The sequence below is a fragment of the Xenopus tropicalis genome, chromosome 5 (assembly GCF_000004195.4).
Source record: "Xenopus tropicalis strain Nigerian chromosome 5, UCB_Xtro_10.0, whole genome shotgun sequence".
NCBI lineage: Eukaryota > Metazoa > Chordata > Amphibia > Anura > Pipidae > Xenopus > Xenopus tropicalis.
In genome coordinates this window covers 128,190,504-128,210,594 of record NC_030681.2, presented here as the reverse complement: position 1 = coordinate 128,210,594, position 20,091 = coordinate 128,190,504, and the positions used below count along the sequence as shown (strand labels likewise).

Here is a 20,091-nt window from a genome sequence, read left to right as displayed (position 1 = left end):
TTACTTTAAACAAAGCCCTTAACTATTTGTCAACCCCTGTTATTTTAGTGCTGAAAAAAAATAGATAGTGCTGAAAAATAGATTGTAGATTTTAAGAGTTATTGTGTGCAAACAACATTTATTTTCTTGTTATTTTAGCTATACTTTTTCGCAGGAGTTGTGATTCCCACTACTGGATTAGCACACCACTGGGCATACAAATATACTGTGCTTACATTTGCAGAATCATCTACTTATTAACAACTGCCATTCCTAGGTACAAAGGCAAATGAAGACAGTAGGAATACATATTCTGGGCACACAATAATGTATATAAAGGGATAATTATATATCAAGTGCTAGAGTCCCTCTTAAGGTCCCCATACACGGGCCAGTTCTCGTGTATGGGCACTACCGACAGGCCTGCCTGACTGATACCTGGCCTGAAATCGGCCAGATCTCAATCGGGCAGGTTAAAAATTCTAGTCGGATCGGGGGCCGCATCGGCTTGTTGATGTGGTCCCCGCACCGACTTTTCCTATACCCGTCGTTATAATTCGATCGTTTGGCCCCAGGGCCAAATGATCGAATTAGCCTGGATTCTCCCGATATCGCCCACACGTAGGTGGGTGTATCGGGAGAAGATCCGCTCTCTTGGCGACATCGCCAAGCGAGCAGATCTGAAGGTGTATGGCAGTGATCCCCAACTAGTGGCTCGGGGGCAACATGTTGCTCACCAACCCCATGGATGTTGCTCTCAGTGCCCCCAAACCAGGTAGTTATTTTTGAATTCCTGACTTGGTGGCAAGTTTTGGTTGAATAAAAACAAGATTTACTACTAAATAAAGCCCCCTGTAAGCTGATAGTGTGCATAGAGGCTCCCTAATAGCCAATCTTAGCCCTTAGGCTGATGCCAGACGTGGCGTAGGGCTGATATTTTCGGCAAGCGGAAAAACGCTTGGCGAAAATACAGCCCTATGCCTGCTACTTGTGCCTGCACCCAAATGAATGAGACTTTGCATTATCTCGCGTTTTTATACGTATATCGGCTACATGTGCCTGCACCCGAGAGTATCTCATTCATTCGGGTGCAGGCACAAGTAGCAGGCGTAGGGCTGTGTTTTCGCCAAGGGTTTACTGCTTGCCGAAAATATCAGCCCTACGCCATGTCTGGAATTAGCCTTGTTTGGCTCCTCCATGAACTTTTTAGGGTGCTTGTGTTGCTCTCCAAGTCTTTTTACATTTGACTGTGGCTCACGAGTAAGAAAGGTTGGGGACCCCTGGTGTAATGGGCACCTTTAGGCCATGGAAATTGCAGTAACTCTCAAGTACACTTATGTAACTGCACATGTGCCACATGATTTCAAGGGCTAAAATATTTGCATAGTTTAAATTGCTGAAAATATCATTTTAATCACCGTAAACATCATAAATAGCCAGCAACACCTCCAGAATGCATTCTCGTTGGAGCAAGGAAATATCAGTACAACTAGGGATGAAATTATTAAATTATAACTATATATAACAGTAAAGCTGCTTGTAAAACTAGGATGAACCTATAAACTGCATTCAAAGCAGTATCTGTCTGGGTGTTTATGTTCTCGACTCTTCTGACATTGTTTCTAGAGTCATAACTAGAGAACAGAAAATCATAAACAAATGCAACTTTCAATTGCAACCTTATTTACAAAATTACATTAAAATCATTTAATGAACTTATATTGGAAATCTGCTGTAAATTACATTTCAGTTCATTATGCAAAAAAACAGGATCTCCACCCAAAAACAGCTCAGTTCCTTGGGGGTCATGTGATCCTTGGTACTGCATCAAAGTGAGGTGAAAGAGAAGTCGGGCAGCAGCCGGCTGAACCTTACCCTTAAGGCATCTTTGTTAAAGATTAAGCTCTCTCCCTCAAGGAAGTGAGGACATAATTTGCCCCCCGCCCCCTTGCATTCAGGAAAGCAAAATATGTGGTCAGTCATTGGTAAAGATGAGAACCAGCAAAACAAAAAAAAACAAAAAACCCTTTTACTAGTGTGTGTACACATGTGCATATACTGTCCATTAGGCCTGGACAAGTGACTTGCTTTATTGAAATGAAGTTGTTTTGCGTCTTTTCACATTTCCCAGTTGTAGATCAGTGAGCCTTATTACTCAGCCACATTTTCACATGGGTTGTAAACCAATCACCAGTTTGCTTTGTTCAGCCAACTGCAAGTAGAGCAAGGAAAGTAAAAATGAAATTAGTAACCATTAACGAATTACTGCACTGGTGAGATTAAGTGTTAAAAGGAGGTTTCATCTTAAAATATTGTTGTCTACATCAAACTTACAATTTACCCTAGCAACAGTCTACTGGTTTGAATGAAAAACTTGGATCTTACAGGAGCCCTCCTCCCAAAGATGGACCTCATCTGGCCAGTTTTTTTCCCAAATCTCTAGACTTAGGCCCAGACCAAGTTGACAGCTTATCAGCCTGTGTATTGCCAGGTTAACAATAAAATTATAGCTTCACAGAGCAATAGGGTTTTTGCTGCAAAGGGGCAGTTACCCCCATGTGAAAGCTAGAAAAAGGCAAATATTTTAAAAACTATTAAAAAAACCAAAAAAAAACCCCCAAACATTTAAAACAGATATGTATGTTTATAATATCTATAACATATTAAAAGTGAACTTAAAGTAGAACTATTTTTAACACTTTGGATGCACTACACTGTTATACTTTGATACACTAGTTGCTGGCTTTTCTCAGTTGCAGCTTCATCGTCAACTTGAAGCCTTAGTAAAGTCTGCTACAGAGCAGTTTGATGCTAAGAAAAACCAGCAACAAATGTATGTAAAGATTTGGCAACAAGGCTTACTAATCTGCTAACTGCTAGATAGAGGGGAATTGATGAAAGTATCATACTGTCTTTGCTTTTAGTGTATAACCAGTTTAAAATACTGGAGACCAACCCAGATTTAATAAACCCCAAATCCATTTTCCTTCTCTTGCTGCTCACTATTAGCTGCATTGCCCTTGTTCTGGCCCACACCTCTGCATTCTAATAACAGGGCACTTTCTATTTCTGTCAGCAATGTATGTGCTATTAAAAGAGCTTGGTAGTCAGGCTGAGGTAGGACATCATCATAGGCTACAACAAGAAGCACTCTTCATAGCAGGGGTAACTACTTTGCAGAACGGTACAAATCCTGAGAAGAAAACCAATTTCCCTTCACCTTGTTCCAGTTTTTGGATTACCCTATAGCAATGATCCCCAACCAGTGGCTCACATGTTGCTCACCACCCCCTCTGATATTGCTCCCAGTGGTCTTAAAGCGGGTGCCCATTTTTAAATTTCTGGCTTAGAGACAAGTTTTAGAAGCACAGAGACTCAGTGTTCTCCAGGCAGAGCCTCCTGCACGCTAGAAGTTCACATAGGACTACTGAATAGCCAATAACAGTTTTTATTTGGCATCCTCAAGGAACTGTTTTCATGCTTGTGTGGCTCACCAGCGCTTCTTACATCTGAGTGTAGCTCATGAGTAAAAAAGGTTGGGGATCCCAAGCTCGCCCACTAGAAAATGGACTAGTTCTGGCACAATCAGATCGCCTCTTTTACAAAAACACTTATGAAGCTATGTCTGCAAGCACAGGCATTTCTAGTCCAGCTCACACAACAAATTGTGGTAAGAACAAAGAATTATTTGTGAAAACACAACGTTAGACTTATTCTGACCCACCCAATTCCCTGCGCACATAGTCTCCAGATAAGAATTTTTCGTTTTCAAAAATAAATGAGGGACCATTTCTGTAAAGGCTGATCAGCACCTCCCATGTCTGTGCTTTAAAGCCCAGTGGGTTAGCCATAAAATGGAAACATTTGGAGAGAAACTTCTTACTTTCCAGGAATCCTATTGTTTTTCATACACATGTGACTCTCAGTACAAATTAAATTTTTATGTGAAAAGCCTTTAGAGAAAGATCATAGACATCCAGGCTAGCAGAGGTATTTCCATTAGAAGCACAATTCTGCAGTGTTACAGTAAAGGCCCTGTGACATGTTTTCTTGCCAGCTCTTAAGCAATTGTGACTCCCACCGGTGATTTACCTTAAAGGAGAATGAAAGGCTAAGTCCCTTGGGGGTGCCAAAATGTTGGGCCCCCCAAGTGACTTAAATCGCTTACCTTGTACCCCGGGCTGGTGCCCCTGTTAGGAGAAAACAGCACCAGCCCGGGGTACCTGTAGGGGAGCGCTTCCTTCTTCTGCCTTCTTTTTGGAAGGACTAAACGACAGGCGCATGCGCAGTAGAGTGAAAAGCCGACTTCTCTGTTAAAGTTCGGCATTTCACTCTACTGCGCATGCGCGTGTGACCGAAGCGGAAGGAGGAAGCGCTGCAGGTACCCCGGGCTGGTGCTGTTCTCTCTGTACAGGGGCACCAGCCCGGGGTAGAAGGTAAGCGATTTAAGTCACTTGGGGGTGCCTAACATTTTGGCACCCCCAAGAGACTTTGCCTTTCCTTCTCCTTTAATGTTGTTGGGAAGGAAACTTTGGGAGTTTTGTTGCCCACACTAGAAGAGCAGGGTGGTAAAACATCTCGTGTCCCAGGTCCCTTAGTGTGTTTGTACCTGGGGGGCCATACACAGGCTGACTCTGCTGACTCTGTCCTGCCAGACCAGGTTGCCAGATTATATGCTTGTGTATTGTGCTTGATTGATAACTGCCCAACCATTACATTTCATTACTTATCTATTCAGACCTCTTCTATTCCTGTCTCTCATTCAAACACCTGCCTGGTTACTAGGGTCCTTTTTACTATAACATCTGGCCAATGGTGTTAAGCAGAGACTGAAAGATTGCTGTTAAAATTCCAAGATGGACACATGTATGGAATTTCTGGCCCCCTAAATTGGGACAGATTCCAACAAATATACTCCCCGCCCCCGGGAGAACTTTTCAGGTTCATTCAGGTGCAACATTACCTGAAATCCAAATTTAAAGGCACACAGGTACCACCTTCCACATACCTGGAAACCATATGTACAAAATATCCTTATTCAAAAGGAGTGCTTTCGAAGTTATACAGTCTCCTATCTGAGACCAGCCTCCCACCAACCTTGCCCTACGTAAAAGCCTGGGAAAGAGACCTTGGTCAAATGCTAGAGGAAAAAGACTGGTTCCTAATATGGGACCAAACCGCACATAACTCAATTAATACCTCTCTGCTTGAAGCAGGATACAAGGTTCTGTTACGCTGGTACCTGGTCCCATCCAGACTCCATAAAGTTAACAACCAATGTGACCCACAATGTTTTAGAAAATGTGGAAGTGAAGGCACGGTTTACCATACATGGTGGCAATGTCCCAGAGTGCAGAGATTCTGGACTAGAGTATACCAAATGATATATTCAGTTACAAGTATAAATTTACCCAAATCGCCAGAACACGCACTATTGGGAAAGAAAATCCCCAATATAAACAAAAACACAAGAACGTTAATAAATCAAATCTTTACAGCAGCTAAACTAACTATAGCCAAAGCATGGAAATCTCCACTTTTGCCCATACCACAATTAAAAAATAAGATTAACTGGATACTAGTTAATGAAAAATTAACTAGCATTCTCACAGATCGGCAAGAACGGTTTCAAAAAATTTGGGCCCCATGGCTACAATATTCTATCTTTCCTAGTTGAACCATGCCTTCACTCCCCACACAAGATAAAAGGAAATTTGTATGATGGGGGAAATGCGCTGAAAAGCCCCAAGGGACATATGAGTTAAGAAAACCTATAGGTAGAACCCGGATCTCGGAGAGAAGAATACAGAAGCATTCCAACAGGATCAACTGATATAATGTTTTGCAATAACACCAGTTTTTCCCCCACTGTTCCAAGTTTTGTTTTTCACCTTCCACCTCCTAGCAAGCCGGGACCCTGAAAAAAGCAAGATCCTGACTTGCTCACCCCCCTCCCTTAACTTTTCCCCTCCTCCCTACCCCCCACGCCCCTTTTCCCCATTTAAAGAATGAAACATAACAAATATGTATGATTAATAAATAAACAGTTTATTGATGTACTAAATGTAATACCACACAATGGTGATGACAATGTTATGCAAATATCATTCTCAATAAAAAAAGTAAAAAAAAAAAAAAAAATTCCAAGATGGACACCTGCTATTTTATTTTAATATTTCAAAAAACACCACAGATAAAAAATTAAATCATAATCTTTGTCATTCATCCTTTATACCTGAAGATAGTTTCTGCTATTTTGCAGGTCTTGCTGGTATAGAAACCATGCAATGAATAATGGGAATTTACTTGTTTTTATTATTATGGTTATGACTGAGCTCCTTGGTATTTCCTTGTGAATATGATGTATAACTTCCTGTTATTATGCAAAGTGCAAGTGCCCACACTTTATTATACACACACTGCTCAGCAGATCATGCCATACAGTACATCACATTAATTTGCTGCATCTTGAGTAGGAGGTAAGGGAGCAGTATGAACTTGTGTTCATATGGATTGGGTTGAATTGGTCATAGCTGGCTAATTCTATATTCTTTTTTTTTTTAATTGATTAAAATATATTTTTAGCACATCTCCTGTTTCTGTTGAACACAATAATATTGCACTCTAAATGGATTTGTGCTATACAGTCTGTGGAATTGCAGGGAAGCAGCTGTTATGACAGGGTTAAGCCACAGAACATCTCAAGCTAATATTCCTGGTTCAGCTTGAGAGACCTGTGCTCGCTCCTGTTTTCCTTCCTCCTGGTGACTCAGTTCCTCCGCAGGGGCTTGTGACCATTCCCTGGGCTATTTTAGGGCTTCGGCTGTACATTGTCACTGCTTGTGGCACTGACTAGACCATGTGCTTAATTCTTTCATCCTCAAAAAATGCCCATGAATCACATTTATTTCTAGCCCTATAACTTCTTATTCAGCAAGGAAAATGCTTTAACATCTGCAGATCTAAAGTAACTGATACAGTTACATAATTAAGTTGGGTTGAAAACCAAAGTCTATTAAGTTTAACCACTTAAAACGAACCCCAGTGCACATATATAAACACTCATACTGACTTATCTATTCACTCACAAATAAGAACTACTGGTATATACCAATAGCTATACTAACTGTAGATTTTAGTTTCACAATAGGCTTGGATATTATGCTTGTTTAAAGGAGAAGGAAAGGCTAAGTCACTTGGGGGTGCTAAAATGTTTGGCACCCCCAAGTGACTTTAATCGCTTACCTTGTTCCCGGGCTGGTGCCCCTGTACAGAGAGAACAGCACCAGCCCGGGGTAGCAGCGAGCGCTTCCTTCTTCCGCATTGGCACGCTTGCGCATTAGAGTGAAACGCCGAACGTTTAACAACAAAGTCAGCTTTTCACTCAAATGCGCATGCGCCGGCCCAAGGATTTCGCCGCGGAAGAAGGAAGCGCTCGCTGCTACCCCAGGCTGGTGCAGTTTTGTCCTGACAGGGGCACCAGCCCGGTGTATAAGGTAAGCGATTTAAGTCACTTGGGGGTGCCTAGCACCCCCAAGTGACTTAGCCTTTCCTTCTCCTTTAAGGACTCATCCAGGCTACTCTTAAAGGCATTAATAGAAACTGCCATCACAACATCACCCTGGAGTTCATTCCCCAACCTCACTGCCCTCACTGTGAAGAACCACCTGCACTCCATTTAGAAGTTGCTTCTGTGCCATTCACTCTACAGACATTGGGCACCTTGACGCTGGTTGGGTCCATCACTTAGTTATACCTGCCTCTTCACTGAATGCTGAACATCTGCTCTGCTGTTTGCACATTTTTAAAATGAGAGGTGATTTGGGTTTAGCACCAGATGATAACCTAGAATTAGACTGTGAGAGAATGTGAGAATCTTGCAGAAGTGTTATGCACCAAGATAAAAATTAAAGGACAACTAAGTCCTGATTAAACTTTTCTGAGTGCGCATACCCCGGAGAGGAAGGTGAAAATTGTACTTTCAGAGGCTACAATAGAAAGCTTTGCTGAAGAACTTAAAATTGTATATGTGTATATAGCAAGCAGGTTGTCTCTTTTTGTGCACTAACCATGGCAATTGTCATACATTAGTAATTGTGGCCAGCTTATGAGAATATTACTGACTCTTATATACTGATCTTGGTTATTTCTTCTTGAATGTCTTGTCACACATTGGGCCCCAAGTTGAGGGTCTTGGTATAGAAGCTGATTGTGAAATCTTGCGGTATTGCTGGGTTTCTTACATCAGTTCACTCTGGCATAACCTGGCAATGTAGACATTGTAACATTAACATCATAGCTACATTGCGCATGTTGGTGACATTAAGTGGCTGCATTGAACTTCAAAGACATTTTTCTTAGTGAGTATGAAATATTATTGCAAAATACACAGATAGTTTTTACAACTAGTTTGGATCTTTTCCAGAATTTTTTTTTTATAGAGTGTCTATTAAGTAGAATGCTTACTGACACAGGAGCTATAATCCGTTCTTTTAACTGGCAGAAAACGTAATTAGAATTGTGCAACATGTTTTTGAAGCATAAGAACATGTGGTAATTCTGGTAATGTTCTCAAAACTGTACTGAAACACTGACTTGTGCACAGAAAAATATGTTTTTAGCTTGTCGAACCACAAACAAGTTCCTAAATCTCGCATGTAAGTGGCAGAATAGCCTTATGTGTTAGAGCTAGCGTATGGTTACCCGCATCTCCCATGTTAAGGGTCAGGCCCGGGCTAAAATTTAAGTATGCAAATAACAATATACCTCCCCATCCTCTAGTTCTTTTTTTTTTTTTGTAACACATATTTTTATTGGTTTTTTTTCTTATTTTCTTTTGCAAGTAAACATCAATACAAAACATAAAAAGAAACATAGTAAGCATACTAAACATAGTGAACCTCAGTTCTGCTGGTTTTGGTTCTCTTGAAGCGGTAATAATTATTGTCCTTGTTATTGCTGTCTGTCTTCATTCTCCTTTCATAAGGGACTGAAGCTCCCATGTAGATCAGACTTTTAGGTATGCTGGGGTCTTGTTGTGAAGATAGGCAATCCTAGACTCAAAGTTTCTGTTCTTCCCAAGTTGGGAGAGTTGGGTGTTTTCCATTTGGATGCTATGGAGATGCAGACTGCGGTTAGTATGTGGTTGGCAAGTTTCTGTTGTGATCTAGTGAGTCCTGTTATGGGTCTGCCTAGTTGAAATGTTTTTTTGGATTGTTTGGTGCATAAGAGTTGACAAAAGATCTCGGGCTTTGTCCCAGAGAGATTGTAGGGGAGGGCAAGACCAGAATATATGTGGTACATCTCCTAAAGCTCCTCCACATCTCCAGCATGTCTGTGGGTATTCAGGGTAGATTCTGTTCAGCCTCACCGGGGTGAGGTACCAAAACATTAATATTTTATACTAATTCTTTTTTTGCTTAGTACATGTCAAACTTGTTTTTGCGTTTCCCCAAATGAGGTTCCAATCCTCCATTGTAATTTCTGATCCTATCACCTTTTCCCATTTCAGCATATAGGAATGTTTGTATCCTTGTTCGAGAAATGGGTCGTTAATCAAGGCATGTATTTAGATATCAAACCCTTTTGGGCAAGACCCTTGTATGCTAGAGATTCAAATTGAGTATGCAGATTATCTTTGAAATATTTAATAAATGGTTCTAGAAAATGCCTTAATTGGAAGTACTTATACCAATGGAGTTGGAAATTTGGGATCTTTTGCTGAAGAGTTTCAAGGGGTAAGATAGATGCTAAGTTAGGGTTGAGCAGGTCCTTAACCATGAATAAAGAGGTTCTCTCTCTCTGGGTTGGATGGGTAAGGCTGTGGCGGTCAAGGGGGAGTATGGGGAGCTAAGCTATTTCAGTTTAGCCTTTTTCCATACTTTAAGCGTAAATGCGGTTGTTTTTAGCATGTTAACATTAGGTAATATATGGGTTTAATTTGTCCAAAACCGTTAACTATTAGTCTAAGATAACATAATTAGTCTAAGATAACATAATTGAACACAAAATGCAGTTTTTTATGGATGGTATGGGTTAAATTGTGCATCTGTTTTCCATTTGTATTTATAGTTTGGAGGGTTTGGGCCATCAAGTCCAGCATATGATTGAGATATATATATATATATATATATATATATATATATATATATATATATATATACAGTGGTGTGAAAAACTATTTGCCCCCCTTCCTGATTTCTTATTCTTTTGCATGTTTGTCACACAAAATGTTTCTGATCATCAAACACATTTAACTATTAGTCAAAGATAACACAAGTAAACACAAAATGCAGTTTTTAAATGAGGGTTTTTATTATTTAGGGAGAAAAAAAATCCAAACCTACATGGCCCTGTGTGAAAAAGTAATTGCCCCCTGAACCTAATAACTGGTTGGGCCACCCTTAGCAGCAATAACTGCAATCAAGCGTTTGCGATAACTTGCAATGAGTCTTTTACAGCGCTCTGGAGGAATTTTGGCCCACTCATCTTTGCAGAATTGTTGTAATTCAGCTTTATTTGAGGGTTTTCTAGCATGAACCGCCTTTTTAAGGTCATGCCACAACATCTCAATAGGATTCAGGTCAGGACTTTGACTAGGCCACTCCAAAGTCTTCATTTTGTTTTTCTTCAGCCATTCAGAGGTGGATTTGCTGGTTTGTTTTGGGTCATTGTCCTGTTGCAGCACCCAAGATCGCTTCAGCTTGAGTTGACGAACAGATGGCCGGACATTCTCCTTCAGGATTTTTTGGTAGACAGTAGAATTCATGGTTCCATCTATCACAGCAAGCCTTCCAGGTCCTGAAGCAGCAAAACAACCCCAGACCATCACACTACCGCCACCATATTTTACTGTTGGTATGATGTTCTTTTTCTGAAATGCTGTGTTACTTTTACGCCATATGTAATGGGACACGCACCTTCCAAAAAGTTCAACTTTTGTCTCGTCTGTCCACAAGATATTGATCTTGGCAATCATTGAGATGTTTTTTAGCAAAATTGAGACGAGCCATAATGTTCTTTTTGCTTAAAAGTGGTTTGCGCCTTGGAAATCTGCCATGCAGGCCGTTTTTGCCCAGTCTCTTTCTTATGGTGGAGTCGTGAACACTGACCTTAATTGAGGCAAGTGAGGCCTGCAGTTCTTTAGATGTTGTCCTGGGGTTTTTTGGGGCCTCTCGGATGAGTTGTCTCTGCGCTCTTGGAGTAATTTTGGTCGGCCGGCCACTCCTGGGAAGGTTCCCCACTGTTCCATGTTTTTGCCATTTGTGGATAATGGCTCTCACTGTGGTTCGCTGGAGTCCCAAAGCTTTAGAAATGGCTTTATAACCTTTACCAGACTGATAGATCTCAATTACTTTTGTTCTCATTTGTTCCTGAATTTCTTTGGATCTTGGCATGATGTCTAGCTTTTGAGGTGCTTTTGGTCTACTTCTCTGTGTCAGGTAGCTCCTATTTAAGTGATTTCTTGATTGAAACAGGTGTGGCAGTAATCAGGCCTGGGGGTGACTACAGAAATTGATATTGAAATTGATAAACCACAGTTAAGTTATTTTTTAACAAGGGGGCAATCACTTTTTCACACAGGGCCATGTAGATTTGGAGTTTTTTTTCTCCCTTAATAACGTAAACCTTCATTTAAAAACTGCATTTTGTGCATAGACTCCATTATAAGCAAATAATTCTACTTTTTAAAAATAATTTCCTTTTTCTCTGTAATAATAAAATAGTACCTTGTACTTGATCCCAGCTAAGATATAATTAATCCTTATTGGAGGCAAAACAATCCTATTGGGTTAAATTAATATTGAAATGATTTTTAGTAGATTTAAGGTATGGAGATCCAAATTACGGAAAGACCCCTTATCTGGAAAACCCCAAGTCCCTAGCATTCTGGATAACAGGTCCCATACCTGTACAGTCTAATTTTTAAACTTGCCCAGTAGATATCTGCCAGACTCCCAACCATATCAGGTCAGTGACATAACTATATATTACTGGTCCCCACAACTAATTAATTTTATAGTGTCCTAAAAACATCAGTAAATTGCTATTTGTTTTATCAATATACAGTGGATATAAAAGACAGGTTCCTGTGCTGTACAAAAATGAGACAAAGATAAATAATTTCAGAACTTTTTCCACCTTTTAATGTGACCTATAAATTGTACCACTCAATTGAAAAACAAACTGAAATCTTTTAGGTGGAGGGAAAAAAACCAAAAAAAACTAAAATAATGTGGTTGCATAAGTGTGCACAGCCTCCACTGTATCCTCTGGGCAGTCTACACTTCTGGGCCATTCTGCTTCATCTGTAGTTAAGCACCTGGGACAGACAGGCTGTTATTTTAGCCACAGATTGGAGTTAGCAGCCTGAGTTAGCCATGATATGGCTTAAATCCCCTTAAAAAAGTAAATATAAAACTAAAAGGTTAGGTGTTTGGACAAAAACTATTCTATTCTTAAATGTACTTTTTTCCCCACTTCCACCTGTCTCTAATACAGTGCACTTGTTAAGTCTTTAGATAATCAAATCACTACCATAACTGGCTCTTTATTTGCTGTAAATAGCTGGGCTACAGTGCTTTGCAAATGATAAATACAATATTATATCTCCTCTAATCATCCTTTGGATTGTGGCTTTGATTCCCTGCAACCAATTAGCTTTGCTGACAAGCTGTGCCCAATCTGGGGAATCAGCATGCTGTTTGATCTTTTTGCTTTGATGTGATAACAAAAGGCCTGTATTTTGTCATGTGAGTGATTTCCCTATTTTGGCTGCATGCACATATGCAATGCTTGGCTGTTTTCATGATTTCACAGTGCCCCAGCAGACACACAGATTCAAGAAAAAATCTGGTGCATCTAAACTCTTTGCTCTCCACTGGCAAACATTCTCTGCTGCAGTTCCACAATAATGTTTCTGCTGAGTAACATTCAGCAGCTTTACCTTCACTGTCCTTTACAGACACACTGGGGGTCATTTATAAAGTTTGCGCGGCACATATTTTTTTCACCATATGGTTGGTTTTGCACAAGTTTTTCCCTAAATTTTGCACTGCTGTTGCCCTCTTTCTTTTTTTTTTTTTGCGAATCACTATGAAATGTGCATTGAACATATGACTTGTAAATACGATTGAGGTTTGTGGGAGCATGAACACTGTGCGTGTATGTTGTGTGCGAGTATAGTGTCAATGTTTACGTTGCGAATATAAAGTCTCAATTTGCAAAGTCTGTTTAGTGAATATTTTTTACACCACCATAATAAGTTGTGACATAATTCAGACACAGTGTGGGCATAAATATGAGCAAATTGGGATTATGTTATATTTAAAAACTCTTAAGAATATTCGCCCTGCAAATAAAAATTCACAATTATGTTTGCAAATTAAATGCACCAATCTTGTCCAGTTTTATAAATATAAACACGGGCAGGGCAAATATGTTCACTGTGTGAATAATTCTGCACTGTGCAAACTTTATAAATGAGCGCCACTGATTTTTGTGTATTGGGAAGTGAAGATTTTAGTGTTCTAGCAACCTCTGTATCAGTCCAGGACAGCTTCTGAACTATGGTTGATAATGGAAAGGGAGCATCCTATTAATAGGAAAATTACCTTGCCAAATTGTGGTATGTCAGCATGATTGGGCAATGTCGTTTGTGGGACCCTGCAGAGCAGCACTTGCATGTTGGGGGAAAGTAAAAAAAGCCCTTGCACCTCACAGATCACATTTATGGCTCGGGGCTGTGGGAAAGCATGTATATAATAAGGCAAGCTGGTGTCCGTATGGTTAGGCATTTACTTGATGAAGCTGGCAAATAAGCAGATTTTCAGTTTGGCCACCAATACACTAAGAAATATTAGGATAATACAATCGTTCGTGATCTGATGGGGTATAACTGGTACAGGGGATGCAAGATTTAAATTATGAGATTAGATTGTCAAGGTTGGGGTTGTTTTCTCTGAAAAAAAAGGCACTTGTGAGGGGAATGATTACTCTGTACAAATACATTAGAGGGGATTATAGCAGATAAGGGATGTTCTTTTTTCGATATAAAATGATCAGCGCACCAGAGGCCACCCCTTTAGATTAGGGGAACGGAGCTTCCATTTGAAGCAGCGTAGGGGGTTTCTCACGGTGAGGGCAGTGAGGTTGGGGAATGCCCTTCCTAGTGATGTTGTGATGGCAGATTCTTTTAATGCTTGGATGATTTTTGAACAAGCATAAGTATTGTGATACTGAAATCTACAATTTGTATTGATGTTGGTATATATGGTTTATGTATGTGAGTGTATAGATAGGTCGGTTTGGGTCTATGAGGGTTAAACTTGATGGACTTTGGTCTTTTTTCAACCCAACCTAACCAGTAACCTGCCAGTGGTCTGTAGGGACCCAGTTGGCACCTTTTAATGCTGTTGCAAGCTTCAAGGAGAGGCCTGATTGGCCCACAGTCCCTGTGTTTGTTTATTCATTTTATGAAATCAAGTCTATTTACAGCACACTAAAAAAAAAAAAAAAGTTATTATGAACCCATTTACACTGACAGCCTTAATTATTATGCTAATTCTCGCAGAATTATTTTTCACTGCTGTGCTCTTATTTTGATTTGCTTTTCTTCTTACTTTTTTCTTCGATTAAATGCTTCATTATCCCTTCCATTATATGCTGTATCTGGTGGCACTAATGCAATCAGTAAGCTGAGTGCTGTGAGAGAGCCAATGGGTCTATAGGGAAATTCCTACCATAATACTTTACCAGAATGCTTTGCTTTTTCTATACACCGTGCTATATCCGGAGTTCAGGCAGCAATAAAAAGCTTTTCCCTTTGTATTTTCTGCCCCATGAGAAAAGATTTGTTTTGGGAAGGCGAATGTTGTTCCCTGCCAAGCAAAGTAATGTTATATGAAACAACTTGAATTGTATCTGTGTGTGTGTAACCTCAATTCTCCTTGTTTCAGCTGATTGTTTGCCCCTTTTAGGCCTCATCCACACTAACTTTACTGTCTGTAGGAGAGAGTACACTAGATAATGTTCCATTTGCCTGGTAGGCACATACTTATGTTATTGTTTATTTATGCACTTTATTAGCATCTACTGGTTTCTCCCACTCCTATATTTAAAAGGTAATTATACCTGATTATATAATGCAAATTGATCAGTAGATGATAGTGTTGTGTCTCTGTTTTGCATGGCCTTTTTCACTCCTCAATATTACGTTATTAACATCAATATGTTGCATGTATTCTCTTATTCATAATAAAGTTTGGTAACTGTCAAATAAGACAAAAGGGCTGAGATGGACTGATAAATGAAATGATATATACATTGTGCATTCTGTAGGTTAATGTACCGTAAATATCTATGCCATAAACCTGGCAATTCAGCACTGGATTGGCTTACAACCTGACTTATCAGGCACATTACTTTGTGTGTCCTTTGACATTAAGTTTTGTACAAATTCTACTTTTGTTTTCATGTTATAAAATTAATATGTCTAAATTACATTTCCTTTAAGTAATACATGTTTTGCTTATTATTATGCTTAAATAATCTTTTTAGGTTTCTTCCCTAATAAATGGAGTAATGGCAGCCTATGCAAAGATCTATTTCTCTTTATGAAGAAATTATCCTGGATGCAGCTCCTATCTGGCATGAAAGGGAAGGACGTCTGTGCCAAGCGAGAAATGGCTTCCCCAGTTTGAAGACACTTATGGTACATTACTTATTTTTATTATTACAATTGGTCTGGAAATACATTCTTACACCATGGAGCCGCCCTCTAGTGGAAGCAAAAGTAGTGGATGGAGGGGATAGGGGATGATCCGGATTTCCTCACCTAGATAGTCTGTAACTAGTAGGGTGACTGTTCTGATAATGCTTTTTATATTTAGGGAAATTATACACAGGGAGATTAGTCGCCTATGTAAAAAACTCTCTATGGCAGGCGACCATGAAAGTGCCTTGCCCTTCAAGTTTTTTTACACGGCAACAAAGCTCACTGGGAATCATTGCCCTTACATTACACCTGTAAAACAGGGACATAAATGAACATATAAGACAAAGCAGGATTAGAAGATTGAATAAACTGTAAAATCTTTAAAAATAATCTTTAAAATCAAAATACATTACAACTTCTAAAGATTTTAGGATCTCTACGTTTTTAGATTTGGGCTAGATAAAAGGATTTCTTTTATGGCTATGGAGCATAGTGCAACCAAAATGTCATACACAATCTGTGTCTTCATTAGTTGGGATATGGCTCTTTAGGAGCTGCAGATATTAGCCAATGTATAGCAGATTCTGTAAGTGAAGTTCCTTTTATATAAAGCAGTAGAACATCACTGACCAGCTTTTATTTTATCAGCCCCATTGCCACCTTAGGTCCGCAGCTCGTTTGGGCTGGCTCACTGCTATATAATGCTCAAAAGATATTTGTAGCTGTCAGAGATGGATTAAGTCTTATGTACACATTTTAATGGGGTAATTTGCTTAAGTGTAATAATTATAGCACCTGCTCTTTTTCCTATGGACACCTTGCTCACACAAATATTCGTTTATTCTATAGTGTTTGTACTCAGAAGTGTTCCACTGATTTATTTAACATCACTTTCAGGAGGATTTAGTCAGCATTAGACAGAATTTCTATGTGGCTGTGGTGATTGCCGCTGTAGGCGCAGTTATTCCACATGCACTCGATTATGCCTCATCCTCTAAGCTTCCATTGCTGCTAATGTGCGCACATAGTCACTGTGGGATCTTGGCCTGGGCCCAGCATCACTCCCCTCTCTTCTACACTGGGACAATGCCTGTTCTGTTCAGCTGACATAATCTTGTTTGTTGTTGTTATACACAATTAAGGGAAGTGATATTATTGGTATTGCTTCATCACTGGATGACAAATTAACCTTGGCTCTTCCAAATTGCTTAGAAACCTAGGGTCTGTGCTTCACTGTATAAGAGAACAAGATAAGGGTGCATTTAGCTCAGGCAAGTAATCCAGTGATTCTACGGCTCTGCTGTGCTTGGCTTGCTGAAACTGATTATTAATAGACGGAATACAAAATGCAATGGAAAAATCTTTATAGTTAATGCCACTGCCCCAGCAACAAGGTTTATTCAGAGGCTAGATTTGTTTTTCTTAAGAATATTACTTATTTTCTTATCTAGACCCTCTCCTATTCCTCTTCCATTGTGCCATTTGAACCATAGCAATGAAACAATATTTAATTTTTAAATTGGACAGCTGCAGAATGAAATGAATTTGAAACAATTCAAATCCACAAGAAATAGAACGCAATACCAAAGGCAAACATTCTACTGAAAACTAAAAGTTAATTTCAAGGTGAACTACCTCTTTAAATACCGTACTTTAATCCTACCTTATTTGTCATGGGATTTAAAAATTTCCCCTCATATTTTGAAGGCTTAATGTAACTTCTAAATATGTCTATTTAAGATGCCATTGGTAGTTGCATTTTTTTAACTGTTATTATTTATGTAGTGCATCATATTCCATAGCACTTTACAAAGATATGAATCCTCCATATCAGTCCATGCCCCAGTAGAGCTTACAATCTAAGGTCCCTTTCACATACACTATGGTCAACCTACCTGTATGTTTTTGGAGTATGGGAGGAAACCCTGACAAGTTGAACATGTTCCCTGCTGACTGTACCCTGACTGGAATCAAACCTAAGAACCCAGCCCTGCATGCTAACCATTGCACCACCATGCTGTGTATGAATGGTATGGCATTACTTGGCAGTGTTTTACTCAAATGTAATTGCAATTGAAAGATTATATTGATTGCTTTGTTACTTCAGTGCCATTTCTACCTTGTTTGTTTGTTTTTGGGGAATGACTTCTTGACTGCTGTATGGAAGTTTATGTCCATATTGGCTGCATGGTTATTTGGTGTCCTGTAAGTCTATGCAGCATTGGTATCCCCCTGTATAAAACCCAATATGGAGAAGGCACAGGCAATCCTGAGGTTTATTTTCTGTTTACTTTTTTTTTTTTGTTAGCATTTATAGTGTTTTATAGAAATGCAGTCTCCTGCTTTCCATCTGCCAGTTTGTCATCTCAAACACAGATTTCAGATTGTTTGGTCCAGATTGTTTGACCTGCTTCTATGTTTGGAATTTCTTTATTTGAAATTTTATACTTGATTTTTAGAAGGAACTCGCTTTTCTGCATTTCATACAATGGTACCCAATTTGCATTTTAGAAGGAACACACTTTCTATTTCCTTATTCAGGTTCCATCATTTTGTTCTCCCCTTTTCCCTAGGTCAGTGCATCATTCTTCCTTGAACATGCTGTTCAGATAGTACTTACCCTTATAGAATGCCCCCTATAATGGACCACATGGACATCTGGACAGCAGATACACCGCTTCCTCCAGATATCTGTGTGGACGTCTTGCTTCCCACTGGTATATATGTGCAGATGGACGTCCCAAGGGATGCATCCATATCTCATATTAAACAGGTAAGAGAAATCCTCTTTAATGATGACACTGTATAAATAGCTACATTTGCACCCACGGTGTAACAAGATGTAAAAACCCCACTGGTTGCGGAGTGCTTCAGGTAATAGAGGAGGTCCCCTCCCAGTGCTAGCCTGGCAAAGGCTGTTTTTTGTTTGGCTACCACAACACATAAACTGAATCTTAGCATGTATAGCCAGTCATTTAGCCAGACTTAGAACCAAGTACATGCCAAAAACTACAGTTATGTTGACCCATTTCTGCTTGAACAAGTATATTTTTTGTGGGAACTGCTTTCCTCACCATTGCTTCCCACTTAAACTTAAGCTGTTGCTTTGGTTTAAAGCTATCAGGAAACACTGATAAAGAGTTGAAAGAAGGAAAGAGTGTGGATATATATTTTGACACTGTTACCTTTTTTTTAGTGCATTGGCACTGGCCTTTTTACTTTGTTTAGGGCACAGTACCCAATACCCACTGCTTCCCACTCATGGAATTCTAAACAGTGGCAGGTGGTATAGTTCAGGGCCCTGTGTGGAAATGACAATCAAACCCCTGAAATTTTTCAGGTACAGTAGGTAAGTGGGACAGAACAGTGTATTAGGTTTGCAAGCATCACTACCCTCATATACAACCCCTTTGTTTTTTTAACTGTTATAAAACCCCCATCACACTGAATGAGCAATTTTGTTGGTGTCTTTACGGGTCCGATAGCCTGCTCAGATATGTGGTCAAAAATTGGGCAGTTTAGACAATCCTATTGAATAAGGACCATGTCAGCTTGTTGATGTGATCCTCTCCAAAGGAGCAAATGATTACGTATATGCCCAGCTTTACGACTAATTGCAATTTATGGCATTTCAGTGTTGCACATAGCATTGTAAAGTCAAGTGTTTGAAGTTCTGTAATTCTGGCTCTGTTATTTTACAGCTCCTGTGGAAGCATGCACAGAGCTACCCTCTGTTTCACCTCCTTCTGGAGATTGACTCCTATATGTTCCAGTGCGTTAATCATAATGCTGTTCACGAAGAGCTAGAGGATGAGACTCAACGTTTGTGTGATGTTCGCCCCTTCCTGCCTGTCCTGAAATTGGTATCCCGAAGCTGCAATCCCGCAGAGAAGTTAGATTCCAAGATAGGGGTTCTGATAGGAAAAGGTAATTTAAAATATCTCCCACTTTACTTTGTGTGATTATACTGTGCAATGTGATGCAGGGCAGTTGAACTTTTTGACAGCAATATCTGTGTGAAATAGGTTACACAATTACCTTTAGCTCCTGACTTGTAGCAGCCTGATTAAAACTACTTGCTGGTTGGTTGCTGCAGTTTAGAACTCACGTCAGTAAATTATCTTATTGTCTCCCTTAAGGTCCCCATACACGGGCCGACTATAGCAGCCGATATCGGTCCCTTGGACCGATTTGGCAGCTAATCGGCCCGTGTATGGGGAGAGCAGAGCGGCCTGGCCGACCGATATCTGGCCTAAAATTGGCCAGATCTCGATCGGCCAGGTTAGAAAATCCGGTCGGATCGGGGACCGCATTGGCTCGTTGATGCGGTCCCCGATCCGACTGCCCCATTGTCGCCCACATAATCCGATCGTTTGGCCCCAGGGCCAAACGATCGG

The 20,091-nt window shown here is 39.9% G+C and overlaps 1 protein-coding gene across 1 annotated transcript in view; it reads left to right on the top strand.

Annotated features, from left to right (window-relative positions):
* pik3cb (phosphatidylinositol-4,5-bisphosphate 3-kinase catalytic subunit beta) overlaps positions 1–20,091 on the top strand; it is a 97,903-nt gene that overhangs the window by 38,421 nt on the left and 39,391 nt on the right. Inside the window, 3 exon segments of the mRNA NM_001079460.1 lie at positions 15,538–15,691; positions 18,268–18,467; positions 19,396–19,621. Of these exon segments, the coding sequence (NP_001072928.1) occupies positions 18,324–18,467; positions 19,396–19,621 (370 nt within the window). The 5' untranslated portion in view covers positions 15,538–15,691; positions 18,268–18,323.